Below are 23,663 nucleotides of genomic sequence, written 5' to 3'. Positions count from 1 at the left end.
TTTTTTATCATATTTAAAATTCTTTTAATCCGACACAAAAAAGTGCGAGCATCGAAACTAGCTGCAAGTAAAATATTACTTGTGTGATTGTTCTATTACATATTAGCTCAATGATAGAGCTGGAATCTCATCTTTAATTCGTTTATAAAGCAGATATGACCTGAACAATTATGTATCAAACATGAATTTGAAATAAGATTACCTTACTTACCTTTTAGAAGAAAGATAAATTAAAAAGTAAAGGTGAAAATATCCATATAATTTCTAATGGGTTCATGTAAATTGTGTCTAACCCCAATTTTTGAGTTTTTTTTACTGTAAATGAATGGCAATTCAAAGTGATTCAATTAAGGTTGCATTTGTGTCCCGCACAAAGAAAAAGACAAAATATGAATAAATTCATTTTTAAAATATAAATGAAGACTGCATTCTAATTTACTTTTCCTTGAACAATAATTTACTTTTTAATTTTCTTACATAATTTGATACACGGTGTCCTTTTTAAAATATCCTCTTTAACATAAATTTATGAGTTAAATGTTCTAGCCAAATACTCTGCTACATCAACAAGAAATAAATGTCTCTTGCTGAAGTGTTTGGAACATCAGTTAGACCAGATCTTGAGCCTCTTGAAAGCACAATTCAATTCCTGCTCCTAGACATTCAGAATAAGATAATAGTGAGAGCGATAGACAGAGAAGTGTAGAATGCTATTGTTTCAGAATCCAACACCTAAAAGTTATTTTTTTTATTAAAAAAATAGATTCTCAATGAACTCAAAAGTTTCCTCTTTTTTTTTAATTAAAATGACACTCATCTTGTGTTTAATGAATATATCAGAAGATAGAAAATTCCAAATACAATTACAAAGAAGAAAATACAAAGATACTTAAGAACCATCCTTCCATGAGCCCACTAGAGCTTAGCTATCAAGAGCATGAATGTCTTGATAAGATCGGAGTGGTGAACTTTGAATTCAATTTTGTTTATCATCCCAAGAGTTGAAAGTTACTGAACGTCAGGTTAGATTTTTTTTTTTTTTGAGAATTTGGTTGGTCGATCAATTGGTCATGATTTGGATTCAAGTTTTGTGCACATAAAGGAAAGAAAAGAAAACAGAACCTTCCAAATAAAATTCTACATTTGCAATTACGATTTATCACAAATAACTCCAGAATATATATTACAAACAAAAACAAAAAGGAAAGGAAAGTACAGCTTAATATCTATTCTTCAAACTCCGATATGATTATTCTTGTTGCATAACTTTTAATCAGCAGGGAAAGGCTGATTTCAAGGACACTTGAGTCGGCCACCTCGGGTAGTCATGGTGGCATAGCAAGGGCAGGCGTCATGGTTGCCGGAAGTGCCTGGGGGGACACAATTGCACCGTGCACAGCAAGTCCCGCAAGCCCTCTTGCAAAGACGTGGCCTCGAGGATAAGGAACACCTAGCATTGCAAGCGCCACCACAATCTGCTTATAAATACAAGAATAATTTTATTAAAATGTGCTGATGTTTAAACAATAATTTAATTTGATCTTGATATATACACATATAAACCAATGAAATAGTTTCCATTTGACCAACTGATGACAACTGTGGGCAGGTTGAACAAATTACGCACCGATATTCTTCCCAGGAGTATAGCTTGCAGCTTGAATATTTGAGTTCACCACCTGCATCAATCATCGATCAAACATGCCATGTTATTTTGTGTAATCTTGGAGGGTTCGACCTCAAAAACAATGAGAAAGAAATCAACTTGACAACACTCAAATCTAAAGGAGGAAATAAGCTGTATATAAGAAACAAAACTCAAAACCTTCTGATCAGCTTCAACAAGGCGGAGCACAAGGAGAGATGTGACAAGAAAAACAATCAAAAGCTTCGATATAGCCATTGCTAGAGCTTTAATCAGACGATTCCTAGAGTACTTTAAATTTTGTTCGGAATTGAATTGAACTCTGTTAGTATGATTTTATGAAATGAGAGAAAGGGTGTCACTATTTATAGCCAGAGCATGATCAGCTTCAACAAGGTAGAGTAGGTGCATGGAAGGACGGGACATCCTGCTGGCATGCACATACGAAACTAAGAGCTGGTCTCCTACAAATTATAATATGGTGGCTTGTTACTTGTTATATATTAGGACTTATCTAGAGCGGTTGTTTTGTTGGGTGTTTTTTCAAAGAAAAACCATAAGCATCCCTGCTGACCCACACCGAGCATGCTCAAGTATATGTACCCGAACCCATTAATTAATTATAAAACATGCCTTTTATAGTCCAAAATAGCTTCCATAAATGGCAAGACTAATCATTTTCAAAATGAGTCGTTGAAAATGCTTTGTTTTAATGTAACTGTGTGTTTGATATTGATATTAGTTATGAAACTCAAGAGCCATAAATAGCGGGGTATTTTTTTAACTAAATTTTATTATGTAATTGTTTAAATTTTTATTATATAATAAATTATTTTTTTTAAATATATTATTAAATTTTAGAAATTCTACGAATTTGTTGACCGACTTAGAAAGTTTAACTTTTATTTATTTTATTTATTATTTAATTTTTAAACTGATTGAAAATTAAGTTTTATAATTTGTTTTTTCATGAAGTTATCGTAATTTTAAAAAAACTCTAAATATTGGTTTTATGCTTGATTTTGAGATCGTTTATTTTTGTTATCATATAATTAAATAAATAGTTGTTTCGAAAAAATAAATTATTAATTCTAATAGAGTTTATTATCTGATTTGCTAGTTTGACGTGTTGACCTGAATTACCCGATTGACGAGTTTACCCATCAAACTTGATCTGATTTTATTTTTAGTTTATGATCCTTTAATTTTTATAATTTTTTTAATTGACTATTCTTCGATATTAAATTAGTTAAAAAATAAAATTTATAATTTATTTTTTAAGGATTTGTGCTCAATTTTACATGTATCTAATGTTATTATAAAATTAAATAAAAAAATTTATAAATTTTTTTTATTAAACTCATGGAAGTTCACAAATCAAATCACCAAGTAATAGAGTCTAATCTAATCTTATCCCATTTTAATATTAAATTTTTTTTATTGTTTTAAAATTTTTTTAAAAGAAATATTATGTTTTTACTAGCCATATAAGTTATATTTAAACTCATTAAATATGATGATTCACTTTAAATTATCTATCATATAATTTAATTTAAAATTTAAGTTAAATAAAAAATTAAGTTAAAAAATTTTAAAATTAAACTTTTTAATTAGATTTAATAACCATAGGAAAAAAATCTCCAAACTTTAAATATTTTATTTTAAATTTAGAAAAAAATAGTACGATATGTAGCGCATACAAATCTACTGGTGGATACTAAAAGTTCACTGGTCTAGCGAACTGTTTTTAATTTGTTTTATTTCGAAGAAGAGAGTTTCACGTCAAGGACAAATTGGCTTTGCCAGATTACCCGCACTGGAGGGTTAAGTTGGACTCATTTTGACGCCAAACTAGCTATTAATTAAGCTTTGATTTATGACTCGATTATCTAAGCGAGTCAACCGAATGATGTCGACAACATAAAGACAATAGACTTAAAGCTGTAATTTTTCCATCTATCTATACAAAACCGTACCAAATATCACAGTGCACTGAATAGAGTTTATCTGCCGAGACGTTGGCATTCAAACTTGGTGGCTTAACCTTCAAAATTAAGAAAGGGACTTCTTTCCCAGCATGATATGCCCAAGTGAATTGGATACTGTTCACTTTGCTAAAAATTTCCTCCACACAAATGCTTAATTTTCACATGGATTACTTATTGATGCGGAGGCATTTATTTATTTATTTTTAATGGGACTATCTTTCGAAGCGTGCTCAAATAAAGGATTATGACTGCAATATTTATGGACTGAAATAAGTGTTGAGTCTAGATGTATATAAATTTGACAAGATGTTAGATTTATTATCTTTTAATATTTATGACCTTGATAATTTGCTAAATACATCAATCCTAGATTTATATTTTTTTTTAACTCCAAAAAAAATTTAAGCTCACAAGTCAAAAATATTTTATTTTAATGAGTTAAATATATTTTTATTCTAATAAGACAGATATCTTATCCTCGTATATAAGTTTTACCTTAGCAAGGTAAAAATATCTTATCCTGACATGTCACAGATTTTTTATTTTGACAAGACATGTTAATATATTAATCTTTTCTTTTATAATAAAAGAAGGGACTTAGGAATTATAAAAAGAAAAAAGGATAAACTGTAGACAAGTCTTTTTTCTCTCTCTTTATTTTATAATGATAAATATATCTAAAAAACTATTTTTTCAAAAGAATAGTTAAACTTTCGTTGAATTGATATTAATTTAATTGTTGGAGAGTCTCCAACTATGTATATAAAAAATATTTTTTTTTATGATAATAAGCATGATTTACCCACCATTCCATAAAGAGAAGATGTATCGAATTATCAAAATTAGAGAAACGAACCTCATCACTTAGCTTGGGATGTCCATGGCTGATCGACGGTCATCCCATGTCTCCACGTCATCCTCCAAATTTTACCCAAAATTACTTCATATGTTAAAAGGATTAATGAGGTGAGCCTCAGTCATCTTGAATTACTTTGTAGAAATGGAAGGTTTTTTTTTTTTTTTTTACAAGCTTTACAACTAGTCTCTCATTTTCTTATGATGAACAAGTTAACCTAAAAATTATCCAAGGGCCTGTTGAATTTGGCCTTATTTTCTTAATAAAACAGGAAAGTCTCTAGCAAAAAAAAAGAAGTAGCTTTACAAAGAAAAATATTTTATTTTTTAATCAAAGCTAAAGTAGACTTTCTGAAAAAGAGTTCTTTTATTTATAAAAAAGGGGATAGAAGATATTCTACAAGGAAAAACAAAACAAAAGAGATGCCAGTGACAAATAGGAGGAATCACTTCCATCACACATCAGCTGTGATGGGTCTACACTTTTTTTCTTTTATTTTCTTTATTCGAACTATAATTGATATTTTTTAAAATAATTTTATATTAATTTAGTATATTTATTGATTGTCTCCCTTTTATTGATAGTTTATACACAATGCACACACAGCTGGATCATGTCGGAAGCGAACAGCTGTACAAAATGGGTCGTGAAAATGGAGCATGCCACAATTATACGAGATTAAGCTAATGAGTCTAGAGTGAGCGTGCAGTGAATGTAGTGTTTTAAAATGTATTTTGTTTAGAAATATATTAAAATAATATATTTTTTATTTTTTTAAATTTATTTTTAAAATCACTCGAGAAATTAAAAAACCAAACTGAATAAACCAAAAACCAGGGAGCAATCCAACAAGAGAAATTAATTCCGTTCGTGAAAATATTTCTATTTAATTATTAAGCTATCAAAATGCCAGCATAAAATGCGACCAATTTTACAGTCCACCTGCTACAACTCAAATGGCTGAAAAAGATAGAACAAGCGTTGCACGCACTATCTGGATGGCCAGGAGCAACCAAAGCTAGCATCCTCCTACACTTCGCAGATTTTGCAAGGCAGACTGGCTTACACCACTCCTGAGGGAAGCCTTAGAACAAGCTGTCCACCAAGAACACTGCATTTATCCAAGCATGTGTTAGATGGATCATAAAGAATGTAATTTATATTTTCCAAAAAAGAATGGCCATTACTCACCTCTTGACGTAGTAATAGCAAAAATCAGCAAGAATGAAAGTCTGCACAATTTCTGAAAGTAGGACCATAAGAGGCCACAATCCATAGCCCAGTGCTGTCAATAGGCGTCCTCGAGTGTCCAGTACCTGTATACAGATATGAAATGCATCCTCAGATATTCGTGGCTCCTTAACTGATTCATGCTAAGCCATCAAGCACTAAACACAGCAGAGTAACAAAGAATTTTACATGAAGCTGAATGAGACATTTATTTAGGCATTCTTTTACACTTGAGGCATATGCACAATGCATCGAGTGTGTCCGCGTGGGTAGGGATGGGCAAGCAGAAAATTGATGTGTATTTGTGCCTAAAGATACAGGAGGGTGGGTATCATTACACCCAAAAAATTGTACATGGTCATCCATGCATCACAAAAAAATGAAATGCATGGGGAAAATTACTTCTTTAGGCAGTTATATTAGTGTACTAATCAATCTTGTGGACAAAACATTACTCTATGAAAGTCCTCTGCCTAGTGTTGGACGAGTGTGCTACGGCGACAAACATCTGATGGTAATTGGTGATGCCAAGATGGATAACAAATAAGAATAGTCCATGATACAATGGCCATGCAATTTTCCAATAACATAACCAAGTTATATCCCAAAATCTATAAGCTGCATTGTCAAACCTGGAGGACCCAATGTGCACAACCCAAGAACCTGGCAACTCCAAGCGCAAATACATAATTTGCTGTGAAGGGTTCAACAATCTGAAATAATAAGAATAAAAGAAAGATGAGCAAGAATAGTCGTGTAAAGATCATGTACACATTAAAAGAAACAACCCAACAATAGCCTTTATTTGGGCATTGATTAAGAAGAAAGTTAGTAGGTGCACATGTTATTCTCAGCCATACCTTTGTGTTTTGCATTACTCGCAGCTGAGGCAACACTGAAATAGATTCAAGGTAAACACAAAAGGCCCAGCAAATCCTGTTGACTATGAAGTGACGTGTTCTTGGATGAATACACAAAGCTAGCACAGCACATGGTATCACCTGTTAGAAAGGAGAGAAGGCACATAGTACATTAAGAAAATACAACAAAGAGCAAACTGAGACAAAAAAAACTCGTGATCAAACTACATTGGAGGCATTATTAAAAAAATTAATAAGAACTACCACACTGTAAGCAACTGGTACTGCTTTTTTTTTTGCCGGTTTAAGACATCACAAGGCTAAGCATGAATCTTCCAAATTGATGATAACACCAATCTGAAATCTAGAATGCACAGAGAGCTGACCAACCATTTCAATAGGCACATATGAAGATGGTTACTTTAAACTCATAGTATAGTCAAGGTTGTTTAGACTTACAGGATGAGCTAACTGATTAAAGACCTATGGAAAAATTGCAGTTTAACTTACATGCTAAAACAGGCACACTATCAGGTCCCTTATCACGATTGTTTTTGCTTAAACACATTTAAGTATGGTAAGCCATAGTGATTTATAATCTTGTTAAGGGCACAGCAAATTCAGGTATATTTAACTTACTGGACTAGATTAGCTAACTGATCAAATACCCATGGAAACATTGCAGTTTAACTTACATGCTAGAATATAATTACTCAATAATCTTTACATCCCATGAAATCTCCCAAAAAGAAAAATAAAATAAAATAAAATAAAATCTACTTATGGATTATTTCAGTTCAACAAATGCACATGACTCACCAAATAGTAAATTGCAAAGTTATCTTTGTTTTCCATGTAACTGGACCTCAAGTTGAAACGGATCGTATAGATTACCCAAAGGGTTGTCAGCAAAGTAGCTGAATCAAGTAGAGTGTGAATGTCATACTCCATGACAAAACTGCAATAGAGCCTAACAGCTAAAAATATAGCTGTTAGCTCCTGTGATTTCAGTGAAAGTCCTGCAAAGAACTAAAATTAGAGAAGACCAGGATAAAGACAAAACAAAGGCCAGAGTTGTGTTGGTGCAAATTAGAGAGACAGAATGCATGCTTAGTTGCAATGAGTTACATGAACGATATTGAAAATCACTACAATCACGAGACAAATAGTAGCATCGACCAAGCAATTATCTATACATGATAATTGATACGACGAAAATTAATCTTGCTTTTCTTCAATAAAAGCTATTTATCCTAAACTAGCAATTTTGATCTTCACCCCTCAAAATAAATTCTTGACACTCCATAGACTTCCCAAAATGAAAGGATAAATCACCATATACAGAAAACAGGAAGATGACCTCGCCAAATCACAATGCAAGATTGGCATAAATGATAAACCCCATGACTACTGCACCAGAGCCCTATCATTTTTTAAGCAAATTTTGACTCAGTTCTCACGGTCTAAGATTTTCAGCCTGAAATATCAAGCAAAAGCCCTTTTCCTCTCTCACACTAATTTAATCAGAAGACTCAATAGTCCTCTTCAATGGTTAATAAACAGAAATAATCCCAATAAACCAAACCTTTTACACTTTACAGCCACGAATAAAACGAAAATGATCATAAACAAAAAAGCCAACTACATTTTACCTACAACAGCTTAAGAAATCAATTAGCACAACAAATCAAGAAAAAAAAAACCTGACTTTTTATCTAACCATAAAGTTTCAGAGAGATGTTTCATATTTATTACCAGCACAAGTCTTCTCCTTCATGAGCTTGTAAATAAGAACAGAAATTCCAATAGAATGAACAACCTCAGCAGCAACAAAGAGATTATCATGATCATGAACAACCATTCTAAGAAAAACCAAAGCCACCAACCCTGAAACCACCGCTAAAAAAGCCTTGATCTTTGGTGGTTGCCTCCTTAACCATCTCAACACCGCCTGTATCGACCTCCTCGTTGCCTTCATTCTATTCCTTTCCTCCTCTAGCTAAGACTCCTCTCCTTCTCCCTCTCACCCTGCGCTTCTAATTTCGATGTATCAGACTACTATCAGTCACGGGACAGTGAGGTGATAATGTAAAATGTATATGTTGTAGATGTTGTAATAAATATTCGATCCGTGGATAGTTGATGCCTAGAGAAGAGGTACACATGTAAAGTATAGGAGGGAGTCTTTCATCAATGTGAGTTTATGTTATTATAGCACGTGGAATGGTGGAGAGTTTGGTAAGAAGTAGAAATTGAATGTCGAACTACTTGTGTTTTGAGAAAGAAATATATTAAAATTAAAATTAAAATTAAAATATAGATAAAGATATCAAATAATTTGTTTCATGAGTAATTTTAAATTGGTTTAAATGAAATGTGATTTTTATATAAAAAAAAGGTTCACAAATATATTGGTTTCTGCTTAGAAAAAAAAAATGAGAAGGGATGATTAAGGATTGCTTGTTTTTATTTAAAAGAAGAATATAAAATTAAATAACCTTAAATCATTAAAATAATAATGCTATATAGTTTATATTAATGTATGATCTAAAAATGTCATACGAGGTTCATTGTATCACTTGACTTTTGAATTTAACTATGAAAGTGTTTTTCTTGTTTTCGAGTAATTTATTTTAATTTCTTAATAAAAATATTTATGTAATGTATTTGATGCCAGCTTTAGTTCAAACAACACAACAAAAAGTCACCAAATAATTTAATGACGTTATTGACAACACGGCATATTGCCATATTGTATTATTATTATTATTATTACTGTATAGTTTAATGTACTCAACCTTATAACAAGGACCAAGCAAGCTCCTGGTCTTCAAAAACAATGGGTCATCTTTATTTTTATTTTTTTAAAAAAAAGGGGACGAGGAGTTAGTTTCTGACTGATAATAAACTATTATATAGTTTTTTATACTACTAATGAAAAAAATATATTATATGAGATATTGATTCTTTGTCTTCCTCTCTACTCATATTAATTACTCTTTATTTTTTATTTTAACTATAAAATTATTTTTCACATTTAATCTAACGTTTTAATCTAACGTTTAATGAAAATTTAAAATTATATCTTTAGAATGGTGGAGAGTTTGGTAAGAAGTAGAAATTGAATGTCGAGCTACTTGTGTCTTGTTATTGTTTTGAGAAAGAAATATATTAAAATTAAAATTAAAATTAAAATATAGATAAAGATATCAAATAATTTGTTTCATGAGTAATTTTAAATTGGTTTAAATGAAATGTGATTTTTATATAAAAAAAAGGTTCACAAATATATTGGTTTCTGCTTAGAAAAAAAAAATGAGAAGGGATGATTAAGGATTGCTTGTTTTTATTTAAAAGAAGAATATAAAATTAAATAACCTTAAATCATTAAAATAATAATGCTATATAGTTTATATTAATGTATGATCTAAAAATGTCATACGAGGTTCATTGTATCACTTGACTTTTGAATTTAACTATGAAAGTGTTTTTCTTGTTTTCGAGTAATTTATTTTAATTTCTTAATAAAAATATTTATGTAATGTATTTGATGCCAGCTTTAGTTCAAACAACACAACAAAAAGTCACCAAATAATTTAATGACGTTATTGACAACACGGCATATTGCCATATTGTATTATTATTATTATTATTACTGTATAGTTTAATGTACTCAACCTTATAACAAGGACCAAAGCAAGCTCCTGGTCTTCAAAAACAATGGGTCATCTTTATTTTTATTTTTTTAAAAAAAAGGGGACGAGGAGTTAGTTTCTGACTGATAATAAACTATTATATAGTTTTTTATACTACTAATGAAAAAAATATATTATATGAGATATTGATTCTTTGTCTTCCTCTCTACTCATATTAATTACTCTTTATTTTTTATTTTAACTATAAAATTATTTTTCACATTTAATCTAACGTTTTAATCTAACGTTTAATGAAAATTTAAAATTATATCTTTAATATCAATTTAATCCAAACAACAAAACAATAAACTACTAAATAAATTAATGGTTTTACCCCACTTACTATTTAATCTCATAACATGATATAAAAGTCACACAACAATGTAGCAAGGATCAAACAACTTAGAATAAGGGTTAATCTATAACTAATAACAAATCAATGAGGTGTGATGATATCTTAATTTTTTCAAGAAAAAGGTGGGATTGAGGATTAGTTCAGCTACCATGCATGAACTTATAATGGAGGATGAGGATGCGTGCTGGACGATATTTTTCTTTATGGTAAGGTAATCTCAATTAAGGTGAGGTAGTTGGTCTATCTTTATTGCAAGGGCCAATGGAATCGAGCAACATGGTCGACAAAAACTCTCAAGTCTGGATAAAAGCACTTCCTGCTGACCTTATCCATCTCCCAAAGACAGATGCGGATATGGTACATTTAATAATATATTGTTTTTTATATCCATTGATTTGCAAAAATATCGTTTAATTAAAAATATATTTAAAATAATTTTTCCAAGTAAAAATATAGTTTTGAAAACCATATAATTTTTTTTTGTTGTTTTTTTCACGTAAAATGTAGTTTGCATGCTAAAAGCAACGCGTAGCCAAACGAGAGCTTAACACTTATTGCATCGAGGGAGACAAGGGAAAATCAAAACATGGAACTGATCACCTTTGTCCTGTCTTCGCATGCATATCCAATATATAATACTTCGACAGTCAAAAGAAAAAAAATCCATTCCAAGTCAAAGACTCACGGTCAAATTCAACCTTCTATTTGCTTGTTTGCTCCCCCCTGTTTTTATTGAAGTCCTAGATGATCGATTCCATGGTATCATCAACCAACTAGCAAGGAAAAACTACCTTTTCATTTTATTACGAGGGTGTTAATACACCTATTGGTAGTTAGGGAATCACATGAAGATTATATACATTTCTTTTAATGGTAAATATGATAGTCCTCTTTTAAAGAAAATAAATAAAAGCTCAACATGCTTTTTATTGTTTGATTAAAAGAATATTAGAAAACAATTAATAAAGAGAGAGTTTATGATGCAGGTAAAAGTTAAAAATAGCAAGAAACAGAAAAAACATAAAAATTTATTTAAGTGAAATATATTATAAATAAGAATAGTTTACATGTTTTATTTTTTCTGAATAAATAATCCTCTGAAAGATTTATAAAATTTTAAATAAGTCAAAAATCCTACTTCAACTAGTAAACAAAGTAAAAATACAAAATTATATATATAAAAGGTATGAAATCTAAAAATAATATAAAAAATTATAAAAACTGCCAAAACCTAAGCTAGAGGATGAAATTTTAAAAACTTAAAGATCTAATGGTTAGAGTAACGATTCCATAAAAATTTGAGCGTAATCTAATAATTAGATAAAAAATTATGGTCTTTTTGAATTATTATTTTAATTTAACAAAGTTAAATTTTTTTTTGAATCTAAACTTGTCTTACTAGTTTATAAATATATTCGCTAGACTACTTATATCATTCTTTTGAGATAGATTCTTATTTATTGATACCATATTTACACATAATTGTTCAAAATTATTTATTATCATAAATCTAACTACATTATTTTTATTTAATTTAGAATTAAAATATACCTCTATTTTAAACTTATGTCTTTATAAAACCTAAACCACAAAAGATGGATTGACATGAGACCTGGTTCACCCAGGATCTTTATTGGTTAAGATTAGAGAAAAAATTAAAAAAAAAAAACCTTAGTTAATCCAAATAAAAATTTGAATTAATTAGCAAATTTAGTTTGAATTTGTTCAAAACTCAGCTCTCGATCCATTGATTTTTTTGCCGTCAAAACCACATAATTTTGATTTCTTTTAAGAAAATTAAATTCAACCTAAACCAAGTTTTCCAACTATAGTTTTAGAGTTAAAAAATAAATTTAGCTAACATGGACCTTTATTAAATTTTTTTATAAGCCAATAGACCCTATATTAAAGCACCAAACTGAAAACTGGAATGGAGCAAGAGAGAAAACAAAGGCTGCATGGCAGCCAAAAAAACACCGGGGAAAACAAACCCCCCAACCAGAACCACCTCACCAAAACAGAGCCTAAACAGAAGTGTGAGATGGCAACAAAAAGATGGTGAAGTAGAAAACTGCAGAGAGCCCACCCATCCAAAACAGAAAATTTGGCCAACTAAAACCCCAGCACATGCAGATGTAGACATGGAATTAGCCATTGAATATTTTTTTAACGAGGAGTCACTAATCTATCTCACTACTCGAGCAAAGTGGAGGAAACATACACTTGAGGAGAGCCAAGCATAAGAATGATGTTTCATACCTCTATATAATAAACATATATAGCAACCGCTAAGAGTCCTCGGTTCAAGGTGACAGTTTTAGCACAGAAAAGAAGATCCATATGGCATTTGGATCTATGCAAAGCTGCATTGATCATGGCCATAATCATAAAACTTAGAAAATGATACTAGACAGTGTCAGCAAGTCCACGGAGCAGATCTTTTCACCAATGCTCCATTTGTTTGTCATGCCTCGAAAGAAATCATGCTAAGATGGGATGGTTCTTCCAGCATCATTTTAGCAACCAAGTACCTGTAATTGTCGAAGCCAAGATGGATGATCCCTAGGAAGAGTTCATAATATTTGTAAAATCTATGCCCCCTTTGAAGAACTTAGCTGGAATTCATATGGGACCCTCAGACGGTCTCTGGCTTACCTTTGTGTTCTGCATTACTCGTAGCTGAGGCAACACTGAAATGGATTCGAAGTAAACATTAACCCACCATCTCAATCTGCACATCTCATGATGGCTTTGTTTATACTCATTTAAGCGTTGTAAGCACAAGTAAATGATAAAACCAAGCAGGGCTGTTTGACTTACAGGACGAGCTGGGTAATCAAAGATATTTGGGGAAATTTTAGTTTAGCTCACATGCTAAAATGGGCAAACCATTAGATCTTCATAGATCATATGATGGTTTTTGGTTAAATTCATTTAACTGCTGTAAGCCAGAGTAATTGACATGCTTGTTGAGGGCATAGTAAAATCAGGAATTCAATACTTTTAACTTAGATGCTAATATATGATCACCACATAATCTTTACCTCCCATAAAAACTTTTTAATAATCCATGGCCATCCATGCATCATGAAAAAGGAAATACGAGGAGAATAAGTGCTTGTTTAGGGAATTATTTTAGTGTTGAAAATAGAGTGATTGGTCCTGCTAAATGTTGTGTTATTTGTTTTTATAATATATATAAATTAAATGCAATATTAATGTGTTTTTTATTTGTAAATAAAATTTATTTTTAAATTTTAAATTTAATATATACAAAGTAAATTTTTTAAAAATATCAGGATAATGATTTTTTTAATTCGATGAGAGTTAACCCTAACTAGCATGTCAAATTAATAACTCCAAGTCGTCGTAAGTTTGAGATGATAATAATTTTTTTAAAAATGTTTTTTATTTGATTACATAAAAATAAGAATATATACTATTAAAAAACACAACTATATATAACTAAAAATAAAATAAAATGGATTAAACAAAAACTTTTTAATATTATATAAAAAACAGTTTATATTCTTATTTGTAAACAAAACAAAGTAGAAAATGAAAAGTATTTAATAAAATATATCTAAAACATATTCTTAATTATTTTAAAATTTTGATAAATTATTATTATTTTGAATTAATAACCTAAAAACATAAATTAATTATATTAAACAAAAAAAGCCGTGCATGCTTTGCCTGAATTAAGAACCACAAGCGTACACCCGGACTTTTTTTTTATTATTTATTTTTCACCTCGTCCCCTCGGTTTTTTTTTTTTTTAATTAAGCACACGACAGGATGCATGAGGTGGCAGGCAACCTCTAGCGTGCTGTTCCCATAATTCATTCACCATTGAGGGGAGGGGATGGGAGGGATTTTTATTTGTCTAAAATTCCATATTCAAGTTATTTTCACCTGAAAAATCATAAATAATCAATATAAACCATCTCAAAATACTGAAACATTTCAAGATCATTTTAAAAAAGTAAAAATCAATTAAATTTCAAAAATCAAAATCAAACCTATTTGCTATTCTTAAAGGAAAAAATAAAATTTTTTAACATTAATCTTGGCTATTTTAGTTGTTAAAATCATGACAACCTTCCATTTTTTTCTTCTTCTTTTTTCTCTGTTTTTGATAAAAATATATATCTTTAAAATTCAAGAAATAAAAAATAAATAAAATGAATTTTCATGCGAGAATGAAAATTTTCAAGAATTTAGAGTAAGTGAAGTGTTTTCTTTATATTTACTCTTTAGTCCTTTATCTTTTTATTTGATGTTTTTTTCTCTCCTATAACCTCAAGTCTAATTCTATCTAATTATACTATAAAAGAACTAACATGCAAGAAAAAAAATGAATAAAATAACCTTGAAGTGCTCAACTGTTTATAAAAACAATGAAAACCATGGATATTAATTTTAGTATATATTTTAATATATGATAGTGTTAAATTCATTTGTTATGATATAATGGCATATTAAAACAAGATTTAGCAATTTCCGGTTGACAATTTCATCTAGAAACAATTTCGTGATCTATCAACTCTAGCTTAACTTCAAAGCTACCATAATATTATTTTCCACAGTTACGAAATATATAGGCAAAACTCTAAGGTAAGTACAGCGGTGACTAAAACAAATATACGATGATTGTCGACAATTCAGCTATTTAAAACAGTTATAAACACTACTTGTTTTTTCTAGTAAAGTTTTGAATTTGATTTTTATAAATGAATACATTTTTATTACAAGAAGGGTTTTATTTTTTAATAAGCTGACCCAGTTTAATGGGATTAATCAAGATTTAATAAACTTTTAGATATTAGAATTTAGATAAAAAAAAAAGAGAGAGTTAGATATAGCATCACATTCTTATAGAATTACTCTATGACAAAATTTCCACCATCGCCATTATTGACAACCTCGCCCAGGGGCTACAGATAGCAAACATGATGGTTTTTTGAGATGATTTCAAAGAAGGTGAGAGAAATGCTAATGGTTGTTGTTATAATGTGTTCTTGGTCTGTGTATATTGGGGTCCTTGGAGTTTCTGTGGAGTTTGTTTCCAATGTTTGTGGGTTTTCAAGCTTTAATCACATTTTGGATACTAATCTCATCCTCTTTCGACGAGAGGATTCAAACTGTAAAGAGATATTTTAAGCACAAGACGATAAATTTAGAAATTCAAAAGAATTATGAAAGATCATACACTCATCAAGACTTGATAATACACATGTCACATTCTGGATACTAATTTACATCACCACACACCACTCAAACAACGCACGCAAATATATCATTCTAGTAAAACCAAGAATCTCTCACTTTCCGGGGACGAAGTTTGTGGCATATGCCCAGGCATTGTTGTTTACCGGGTCAGCAAGGTGGTCAGCAAGGTTCTCCAGTGGTCCCTTTCCGGTCACAATGGCTTGGACAAAGAATCCGAACATTGAGAACATAGCCAACCTCCCATTCTTGAGTTCCTTCACCTTCAACTCAGCGAATGCCTCGGGATCGTCAGCCAAGCCCAGTGGGTCGAAGCTTCCACCTGGGTAGATTGGGTCAGTTACCTCACCCAGTGGCCCGCCAGCAATTCTGTAACCCTCAACGGCACCCATCAAGACCACCTGTGTTGCCCAGATGGCCAAGATGCTTTGTGCGTGGATCAAGCTTGGGTTGCCCAAGTAGTCAAGTCCACCCTCGCTGAAGATCTGGGCTCCAGCCTTGAACCATACAGCCTCACCGAACTTGACACCGTTGCGGGACAAGAGCTCGGGGAAGACGCATCCAAGAGCTCCAAGCATGGCCCACCTGGAATGGATGACTTCAAGCTCACGGTTCTTGGCAAAGGTCTCTGGGTCAGCAGAGAGGCCAGCAGTGTCCCAGCCGTAGTCACCAGGGAACTCACCAGTCAAGTAGGATGGGGGCTCACCAGAGAATGGACCCAAGTATTTAACACGGTCTGGCCCGTACCATGGGCTTCCAGAGGGAACAGGCTTGGTGGTTTTCCTCATGGATATACGGCCATTGCCGATCTCAGAGGAGGAGGGGTTGAGCTTCACCGCCTTTCCGGCTAACGAAGGGGAGGAGAGGGCCATTGTTGCTGCTGCCATTTCCGAGCTGATGAGTAAACGTGTATGTATTTGTGATTTACGATTGAAGAGATGGTGTTTGGTGGTTGTGGGTTGGAGTTGACGATCTTCTTTTTATACGATCTCGTGGAGAAGGTCCTTTATCTTAGGATTTCTATGACTGCACTCTTATTGGTTGCTCGCGTTTTCGAAGATCGATTTTGAATGTCGACCTGGCACTCTCCACACCACCTATCATCTCCACGTCATTTTGGCTGCCAAAAAACGTATCCGAAATCTGGAGCAATGTTTCAAGCTGTGTTTGTTCCAATAGAAATTTGCCACATATGCTTTTGGTCATCTCACAATCTATCTCTATTAGCTTGGAGTTGGAGGCAGCCATGAAATCTAACTTCATGTTGTCTAATGTGCTCTACATTATGTTTATAGCAGTTTTACAGAAATTAGTGAGAATAGTTAGATTTATTTTTTCGTTCTGGTGGACAAGAGTTAAAAAGCACAAGACATGGTTGGTGTAAATCTTGCATCAGTTTATCATATTGATTACAATCTGACAGCAATGCCAATTACCAGTTTTAGCAATCTCCACCAGATAAAATATAGGCCTCCAAGAAATACTGGAAGAAGCATGGCTTTAATGCTTCTTGACATGAGAAAAGGATTGTGTTTTGAATGGAAAACTGGCTGCCATTATAGCTAGAAAACACTGATTGAAACCATCCCGGATGGGGAGTATCATTGATTTGATTCAGGAAAAACAATTAATGAAGACGTTTTCTTAAGAAGAAGAAAAACTTAAAGTCATTTGATCGAGGTATTCTTGGCTAGACAAGCCACAACGTCTCATTATTTTCATTTCGGCAGATATTTTGTGAAGCCATTCTACCAGCCACTCAATTCTGATAAAATGTATACGTGGAACACTTACAACATCAGAAATGAATCTAATAACATGGTGATTTAGAGCGTGCCAAGTAAGATAATAAGTATAGAGCCCAAAATCTAGGGCCTCCAATGAGATGAGAGATTCAGATACCCGAAGATAAGAGCTTCTGCTCTATAGGTGTAGCCCAGTGTAATCCAAGAATTTAGATACCACAGAGATAAAGGAACTCAAACGCGTAGCTTCCTACAAATACCCCACCTAGCCAATACCCTCCACCACTCTAAACCACTAAACCGAAAGCTCAAAAAATCTTAACTGCACCCGCTCATCCAGCAATGGCAGCAGCAACAATGGCCCTCTCCTCCCCTTCATTAGCCGGAAAGGCGGTGAAGCTCAACCCCTTCTCTGAGATCATGGGCAATGGCCGTATATCCATGAGGAAAACCACCAAGCCTGTTCCCTCTGGAAGCCCATGGTACGGGCCAGACCGTGTTAAATACTTGGGTCCATTCTCTGGTGAGCCCCCATCCTACTTGACTGGTGAGTTCCCTGGTGACTACGGCTGGGACACTGCTGGCCTCTCTGCTGACCCAGAGACCTTTGCCAAGAACCGTGAGCTTGAAGTCATTCATTCCAGGTGGGCCATGCTCGGAGCTCTTGGATGCGTCTTCCCCGAGCTCTTGTCCCGCAACGGTGTCAAGTTCGGTGAGGCTGTATGGTTCAAGGCTGGAGCCCAGATCTTCAGCGAGGGTGGACTTGACTACTTGGGCAACCCAAGCTTGATCCACGCACAAAGCATCTTGGCCATCTGGGCAACACAGGTGGTCTTGATGGGTGCCGTTGAGGGTTACAGAATTGCTGGCGGGCCACTGGGTGAGGTAACTGACCCAATCTACCCAGGTGGAAGCTTCGACCCACTGGGCTTGGCTGACGATCCCGAGGCATTCGCTGAGTTGAAGGTGAAGGAACTCAAGAATGGGAGGTTGGCTATGTTCTCAATGTTCGGATTCTTTGTCCAAGCCATTGTGACCGGCAAGGGTCCCCTGGAGAACCTTGCTGACCATCTTGCCGACCCAGTTAACAACAACGCATGGGCGTATGCCACAAACTTCGTCCCCGGAAAGTGAGCAGAAAAAAGAGTGTTTTCTGTGTTGGGGCTATTGGTTTGTAATGTTCACTTGTCATGTAACGAGCTCATGAAGTGAAACTTGCGCGAAAAGTAAATATTCTGTTTGGTCCCTTGAAAAAAGAAAGTCGTTTTTCCTCTTATTTTTCTGCTTCTTTGTTTTGGAAACCACCTCTCCAACACACACACTATAATAGGCTTCATTTAGGCATCAATCAAGAAGAAAATCTGCTGTCATCGTTCCCATATTTCCAAAATACATTCTCCATTTTGAAAAGGCTAATAGGAATGCACATGTTACTCTCAGCCATACCTTTGTGTCCTGTTGAATATGTGATGCTGTGTTGCTGGATGAGTAACCAAAGCTAGTACAGTACATGGAATCACCTGTTTGAAAGGAGAAAAGGCTCACTGTACATTAAGAAAAAAGCAACATACGGCAAACGGAGAGGGAAGAAAAAATCATGATCAAACAACATTATAAACAGAATTTGTAATGCTATCTTTGTGCATTTAATCTTGCAAATTGATGGCAACACCAAAGTGAATGAATTCACATAACACGCTAACCAACCATTTCAGGGGGCACAGATCAGGATGGTTACGTTTAAACTCATTTAAGAATTGCAAGCACAAGTAACCGATAAAACCTAGCACGGTTACAATCAGGGATGTTTGACTTACAGGGTGAGCTAGCCGATCAAAGACCCATGGAAAATTTCAGTTTAACTTGAATGTTAAAACACTCACGCTGTTAGACCTCATCCCATGATGGTTTTCGGTTAAACTCATTGAAGGACTTGTAAGCCAATTGATAATCTTGCCGAGGGCATAATAAAATCAGGAGTTTTTAACCTACTGGATTGGTTAACTGATGAAATACAAATGGAAACATTGCAATTTAATGCTTTAACTTGCATGCTAAAATAAGATCACTCCATGATCTTTAAAATCCCATGGGATTTTCGAAAGGTGAAAAAAAGTGCTATCAATGGATTATTTCAGCCCAAAGAACGCACAAGACTCACCAAATAGTGAATTAAAGAGTTTATCTTTATCTTCCACTTAACTGGACCTCAAGTTGAATCGAATCATATAAATTATGCAGAGGTTTGTCAGCAATGTAGCTGAATCAAGTAGATTGCTTATGTCATATTCCATGACAAAACTGCAATAGAGCCTAACAGCTAAAATATAACTGCTAGCTCCTGTGATTTCAATGAAAGTCCTGCAAAAAAAACTAAAATTAGAGAGACGGGAACAGAGAGACTAATTATGGCAGAAGTTTCAAGCATGAGATTTACCACAAAACAAAATCTAGAGTTGTGCTGGTGCGTAATACAGAGATGAATGTTATCTACCAAGCAATTATCTATGCATGACACAACGAAAATTGATCTTGCTTTCTTCAGTAAAAGCTACTTATCCTCGATTAGCACATAGACCCTCACACCTCAAGCCTCAACACAAATTCTTCACTCATCACAGTCTTCCCATATGAGAAGATGAATCACCATATACAGAAAACGAGAAGAAACCCTTTCCAAGACATAATGCAATTGACATTAACCTATACAAGAAAAAAAAAACAGAGAGAGATGTTTCGTATGTATTACCAGCACATGTATTCTCCTTCAAGAGCTTATAAATAAGAACATAGATTCCAATAGCATGAACAGTCTCAGCAGCAACAAAGAGGTTGTCATGATCATGAACAAGCATTCTAATAAAAAACAAGCTGCCAACCGTGATACCATCGCTAAAAACGCCTTGATCTTTGGCGTTTGCCTTGACCTCTTCGTTGCCAGGCAAGGCCGAGTTTAATAGCAGTGCTTTGATATGATGTTCAATTGATGTATTATTTAGTAATATATGATTATTTTTCTATATCCCACGATTACTATATTGACATTCAATTGATGGACTATCTCTTTGATTAATTGGTTGCATACTTCCATATGATGCTCAGGTCCTTAGTTCACTGTTGCAGTTTTAGCACAAAAAAGAAAGTTTCATATGGCAATTGGATCTATGAAAAGCCACAATCGATAACCAATATCATTAATCAGTAAAAGTTCCATTGTCTATTTGACATTCTAACAAAAAATAACCAAATCTTGAAACATAGAAAATGATATAGGAAATGTCAACAAGTCCACGAAGCAGATCTTTTCACCAAGTGCGTCATTTGTTTGTCTTCCTCGAGTGAAATCATGCCAAGATGAGATGGATCTTCAAGCATCATTTTGGCAACCAAGTAGCCGGCAATGGACCATGTTTGGAATTTGCGAGCCTGCTTTCCAACGTATAAACCAAGCTTGCCATCATAGTATTCAGGCCAGTGATCCTTTGATAACCGGCTTTCAGCAAGTTCAATGGCACGCCTAGCAATTTGGGGACGGCCAGTCTTGATACAAGCTGCTGTTAGAAGCCATAAAAGGACTGCATTGAAACAATTACACAGGTAAATATCTCAAACACCCTTGAAGATCATAGCCAAGAACTACAATCCATTCCAATCTTGGAAGCAATGTATCATGACTTGAGCTAGATATCGAAAGCATAAAAAGCTAACCTGGCCAGGACCCTCCATTGTGGTAACTCCACCTAGTATTCTTCGGATCACAGCCAGTCACAATGCGCCATTCATGACTTTCTAGGGCTGGATAACAGATTTTCAGTGGCATTTCTCCAACCAGTTCTTCCCATCGAGATTCAATTAGATCCATTATTGCTGAAGCTTGCTCAGGAGTTGCCAGAGATGACAAAATTGCAACACAATTACCTAAACAGAACCAACGAAAGTCCATTCTCGCAGGACTGACATTTCCAATGAAGTAGCCACCACGAGTCGGCATGAAATCGAAAACCCAGTCTGGAAGAGAATCAGGCATAACATTGAACTTGTTAACTGCAGTATGAGAATACTCCTCTGTCTTGTACCGATATATGTCGTTGAGTTGCTTCATGTCTAGCCAAAAATAATTGCGCATGTGATAGCTTAAAGCATGGAGCCGCGTAGCTACCCGCTCCACAAATTCCTTCCCTTCATCATCTTGCTTGAGTAGTATCAAAGCACACCTTAGTGCCATAAAGAAGAGTGCTTGAATCTCAATAGGATACCCATACACACCCTGAACAACAACATGAAAAACAGTACAATTAGTTTGTCTATTCCAGGATAAACAACAAGAAAAAATTGTGTTGTAAACCAACCATTCGACGGTCGATCATACAGCATCCATCGGCACAGAGCAGAGTTGGGAATGTGTCAAAGCCTTCTGACAGACACAGATTCAGGATAAGGCGCATACCCCTTTGGCATTCAGGCATTTCAGCTAAGGAAGAGTCTCCTGTGGACTTGGTATATGCACGAAGCAATATAATCCACCAAAATCCAGAATCAACAGGAGCTACTCTTCCTATCGCACTCTCGCCAAAGTCGGCCATTACAGTCTCAATATTTCTATCAGGATGATGGAGCACTTTAAAACTTGCTGGCATCACTCCTGCTCCTAGCTTGAACTGGTCTACCATTTTCTCACGTGACTGCAGATGAAGGGTTTTCAAAAGAAAATTCCTGACTACCTCGTGCTCCCCATTCATCAGAAAAGCTAAAGCACTCGGTATAAAATCTCTAACAAATACCTGTCAATTACAGGAAGACCAGCACAGCTACTATGGATTAAAAATAGTCGAACAAGGCTCAAAAGGAACAGAAACTGAAGGGGATCGAATTTACCTGATCATAGTTGAGTTCTTCGACAGAATGGTCCAGTGCAGCGATAGTCCCGACAGGTTGGCTCCGGAAGTAAACCAATGTTCTTCTCAACGATTCCCACGCGTCGACTACCATGGGGTGTGATTCAAAACCACATGACCTTGGTGTATTAAAACCAGACCTTCTTCCTGCGGGAGACAAATTCTCAAGATGCTCTATTATGCGAAAGGAATTTTCACTAAATGATCTTTCATCGAAGGATCTCTTTCTCTCCACATTGACAGGTCTAGGTTTGTCAGACAATCTTAAGAATTCGGAATCAATTTCAAACATAGAGCCTGCTGCCTCAAAGCTTTTGACACTTCCATTTTGACACACATCCATGGCAGCAATAGGAGACATCCTTGAAATTCTCAAACCAGTCACTGAAATAACAATCTAGACTTGATAGTATAATAACACCTGTGATTGATCAAAAGAAATGGGCATCAACGATTTAGTATAGTTATCAATATAGCAACATAGATTCAGAAAATTGAAGAAAATAGGCATTCATACCAGTTGAGAGGAAAACAATGAACGTTAACTTTGATGATTAGCAAATGGAAAGCGACCCTAAATAGAGTAACATTAAGATGACACAAACATATATAAGGATATAAGTAGGCTTAGGAAGTGCCGAGGACGTGCACGAGAAAACCTACACTGCCTTCGTACGCATCAACTAATGAAAAGAACATGCTTTATTCATGTCTGGCACTTTAATTTGGTACAAGAGGTGAAAATGTTGGCTTGCGTGGAAATCTTGTAAGATCCGGTAATGACTTGGGAAGTTTCATCCATTAACTTGTCTTTCCAAACTCTATCCTTTTGCTTACCTTCACAAAGGCTAATAACTGGCATAATCACAACTGTGTTGAAGACTTGAAATACAAATTATAACAATTCTCATGGCAATGAACTTGCTAATCCTTTTCTTTGTTTCTCTAACGTTCTGTTTTGTTGTGGATTATAAGAAAAGTTATTAAACTTAATCAAAACTATGATGACTCTCAGGAGCTGAACGACTTAATCTAAAATGGTGCTATTTCAAAATTACAAGAAAAATGCTAAAACAATGTAGTTTTGAAGATTTTTTTTAAAATATAAAATAAATTTTGGTTAGATAAACTGAGTTAAAATAAATTAAATCTAAATTAAATTTAA

General features: G+C 34.0%; 5 protein-coding genes and 1 pseudogene across 5 annotated transcripts; 1 reads left to right on the top strand and 5 right to left on the bottom strand.

Annotated features, from left to right (window-relative positions):
• Positions 1-1,103: 1,103 nt before the first annotated feature.
• On the bottom strand, positions 1,104-2,017 carry LOC105140101 (gibberellin-regulated protein 1-like). Its single transcript, XM_011046793.1, has 3 exons — positions 1,826-2,017; positions 1,628-1,679; positions 1,104-1,475 (listed from the first exon to the last, which is right to left on the bottom strand). The coding sequence occupies exons 1-3, from the start codon at positions 1,901-1,903 to the stop codon at positions 1,294-1,296; spliced, it is 312 nt and encodes a 103-aa protein (XP_011045095.1). The 5' UTR covers positions 1,904-2,017; the 3' UTR covers positions 1,104-1,293.
• A 3,314-nt stretch (positions 2,018-5,331) lies between these two features.
• Positions 5,332-8,764, bottom strand: LOC105140100 (putative ER lumen protein-retaining receptor C28H8.4). Its single transcript, XM_011046792.1, has 6 exons — positions 8,335-8,764; positions 7,399-7,598; positions 6,580-6,720; positions 6,352-6,432; positions 5,681-5,805; positions 5,332-5,600 (listed from the first exon to the last, which is right to left on the bottom strand). The coding sequence occupies exons 1-6, from the start codon at positions 8,555-8,557 to the stop codon at positions 5,552-5,554; spliced, it is 819 nt and encodes a 272-aa protein (XP_011045094.1). The 5' UTR covers positions 8,558-8,764; the 3' UTR covers positions 5,332-5,551.
• A 4,168-nt stretch (positions 8,765-12,932) lies between these two features.
• Positions 12,933-20,817, bottom strand: LOC105140155 (ER lumen protein-retaining receptor-like; annotated as a pseudogene).
• LOC105140098 (chlorophyll a-b binding protein of LHCII type 1) lies at positions 15,806-16,845 on the bottom strand. The gene has a single exon (XM_011046790.1). The coding sequence runs from the start codon at positions 16,743-16,745 to the stop codon at positions 15,954-15,956; it is 792 nt and encodes a 263-aa protein (XP_011045092.1). The 5' UTR covers positions 16,746-16,845; the 3' UTR covers positions 15,806-15,953.
• LOC105140099 (chlorophyll a-b binding protein of LHCII type 1-like) lies at positions 17,817-18,879 on the top strand. The gene has a single exon (XM_011046791.1). The coding sequence runs from the start codon at positions 17,946-17,948 to the stop codon at positions 18,735-18,737; it is 792 nt and encodes a 263-aa protein (XP_011045093.1). The 5' UTR covers positions 17,817-17,945; the 3' UTR covers positions 18,738-18,879.
• Positions 20,818-20,882: 65 nt separating the features above from the next.
• LOC105140097 (alkaline/neutral invertase CINV2-like) lies at positions 20,883-23,065 on the bottom strand. The gene is made up of 5 exons (XM_011046787.1): positions 23,016-23,065; positions 22,479-22,919; positions 21,953-22,384; positions 21,312-21,870; positions 20,883-21,178 (listed from the first exon to the last, which is right to left on the bottom strand). The coding sequence occupies exons 2-5, from the start codon at positions 22,857-22,859 to the stop codon at positions 20,883-20,885; spliced, it is 1,668 nt and encodes a 555-aa protein (XP_011045089.1). The 5' UTR covers positions 22,860-22,919; positions 23,016-23,065.
• Positions 23,066-23,663: the final 598 nt, after the last annotated feature.

The sequence above is a fragment of the Populus euphratica genome, unplaced genomic scaffold, assembly GCF_000495115.2.
Source record: "Populus euphratica unplaced genomic scaffold, PopEup_1.0 scaffold98.1, whole genome shotgun sequence".
NCBI lineage: Eukaryota > Viridiplantae > Streptophyta > Magnoliopsida > Malpighiales > Salicaceae > Populus > Populus euphratica.
The sequence above is the reverse complement of the archived record's forward strand: the minus strand, read 5'-3'. Positions and strand labels throughout refer to the sequence as shown.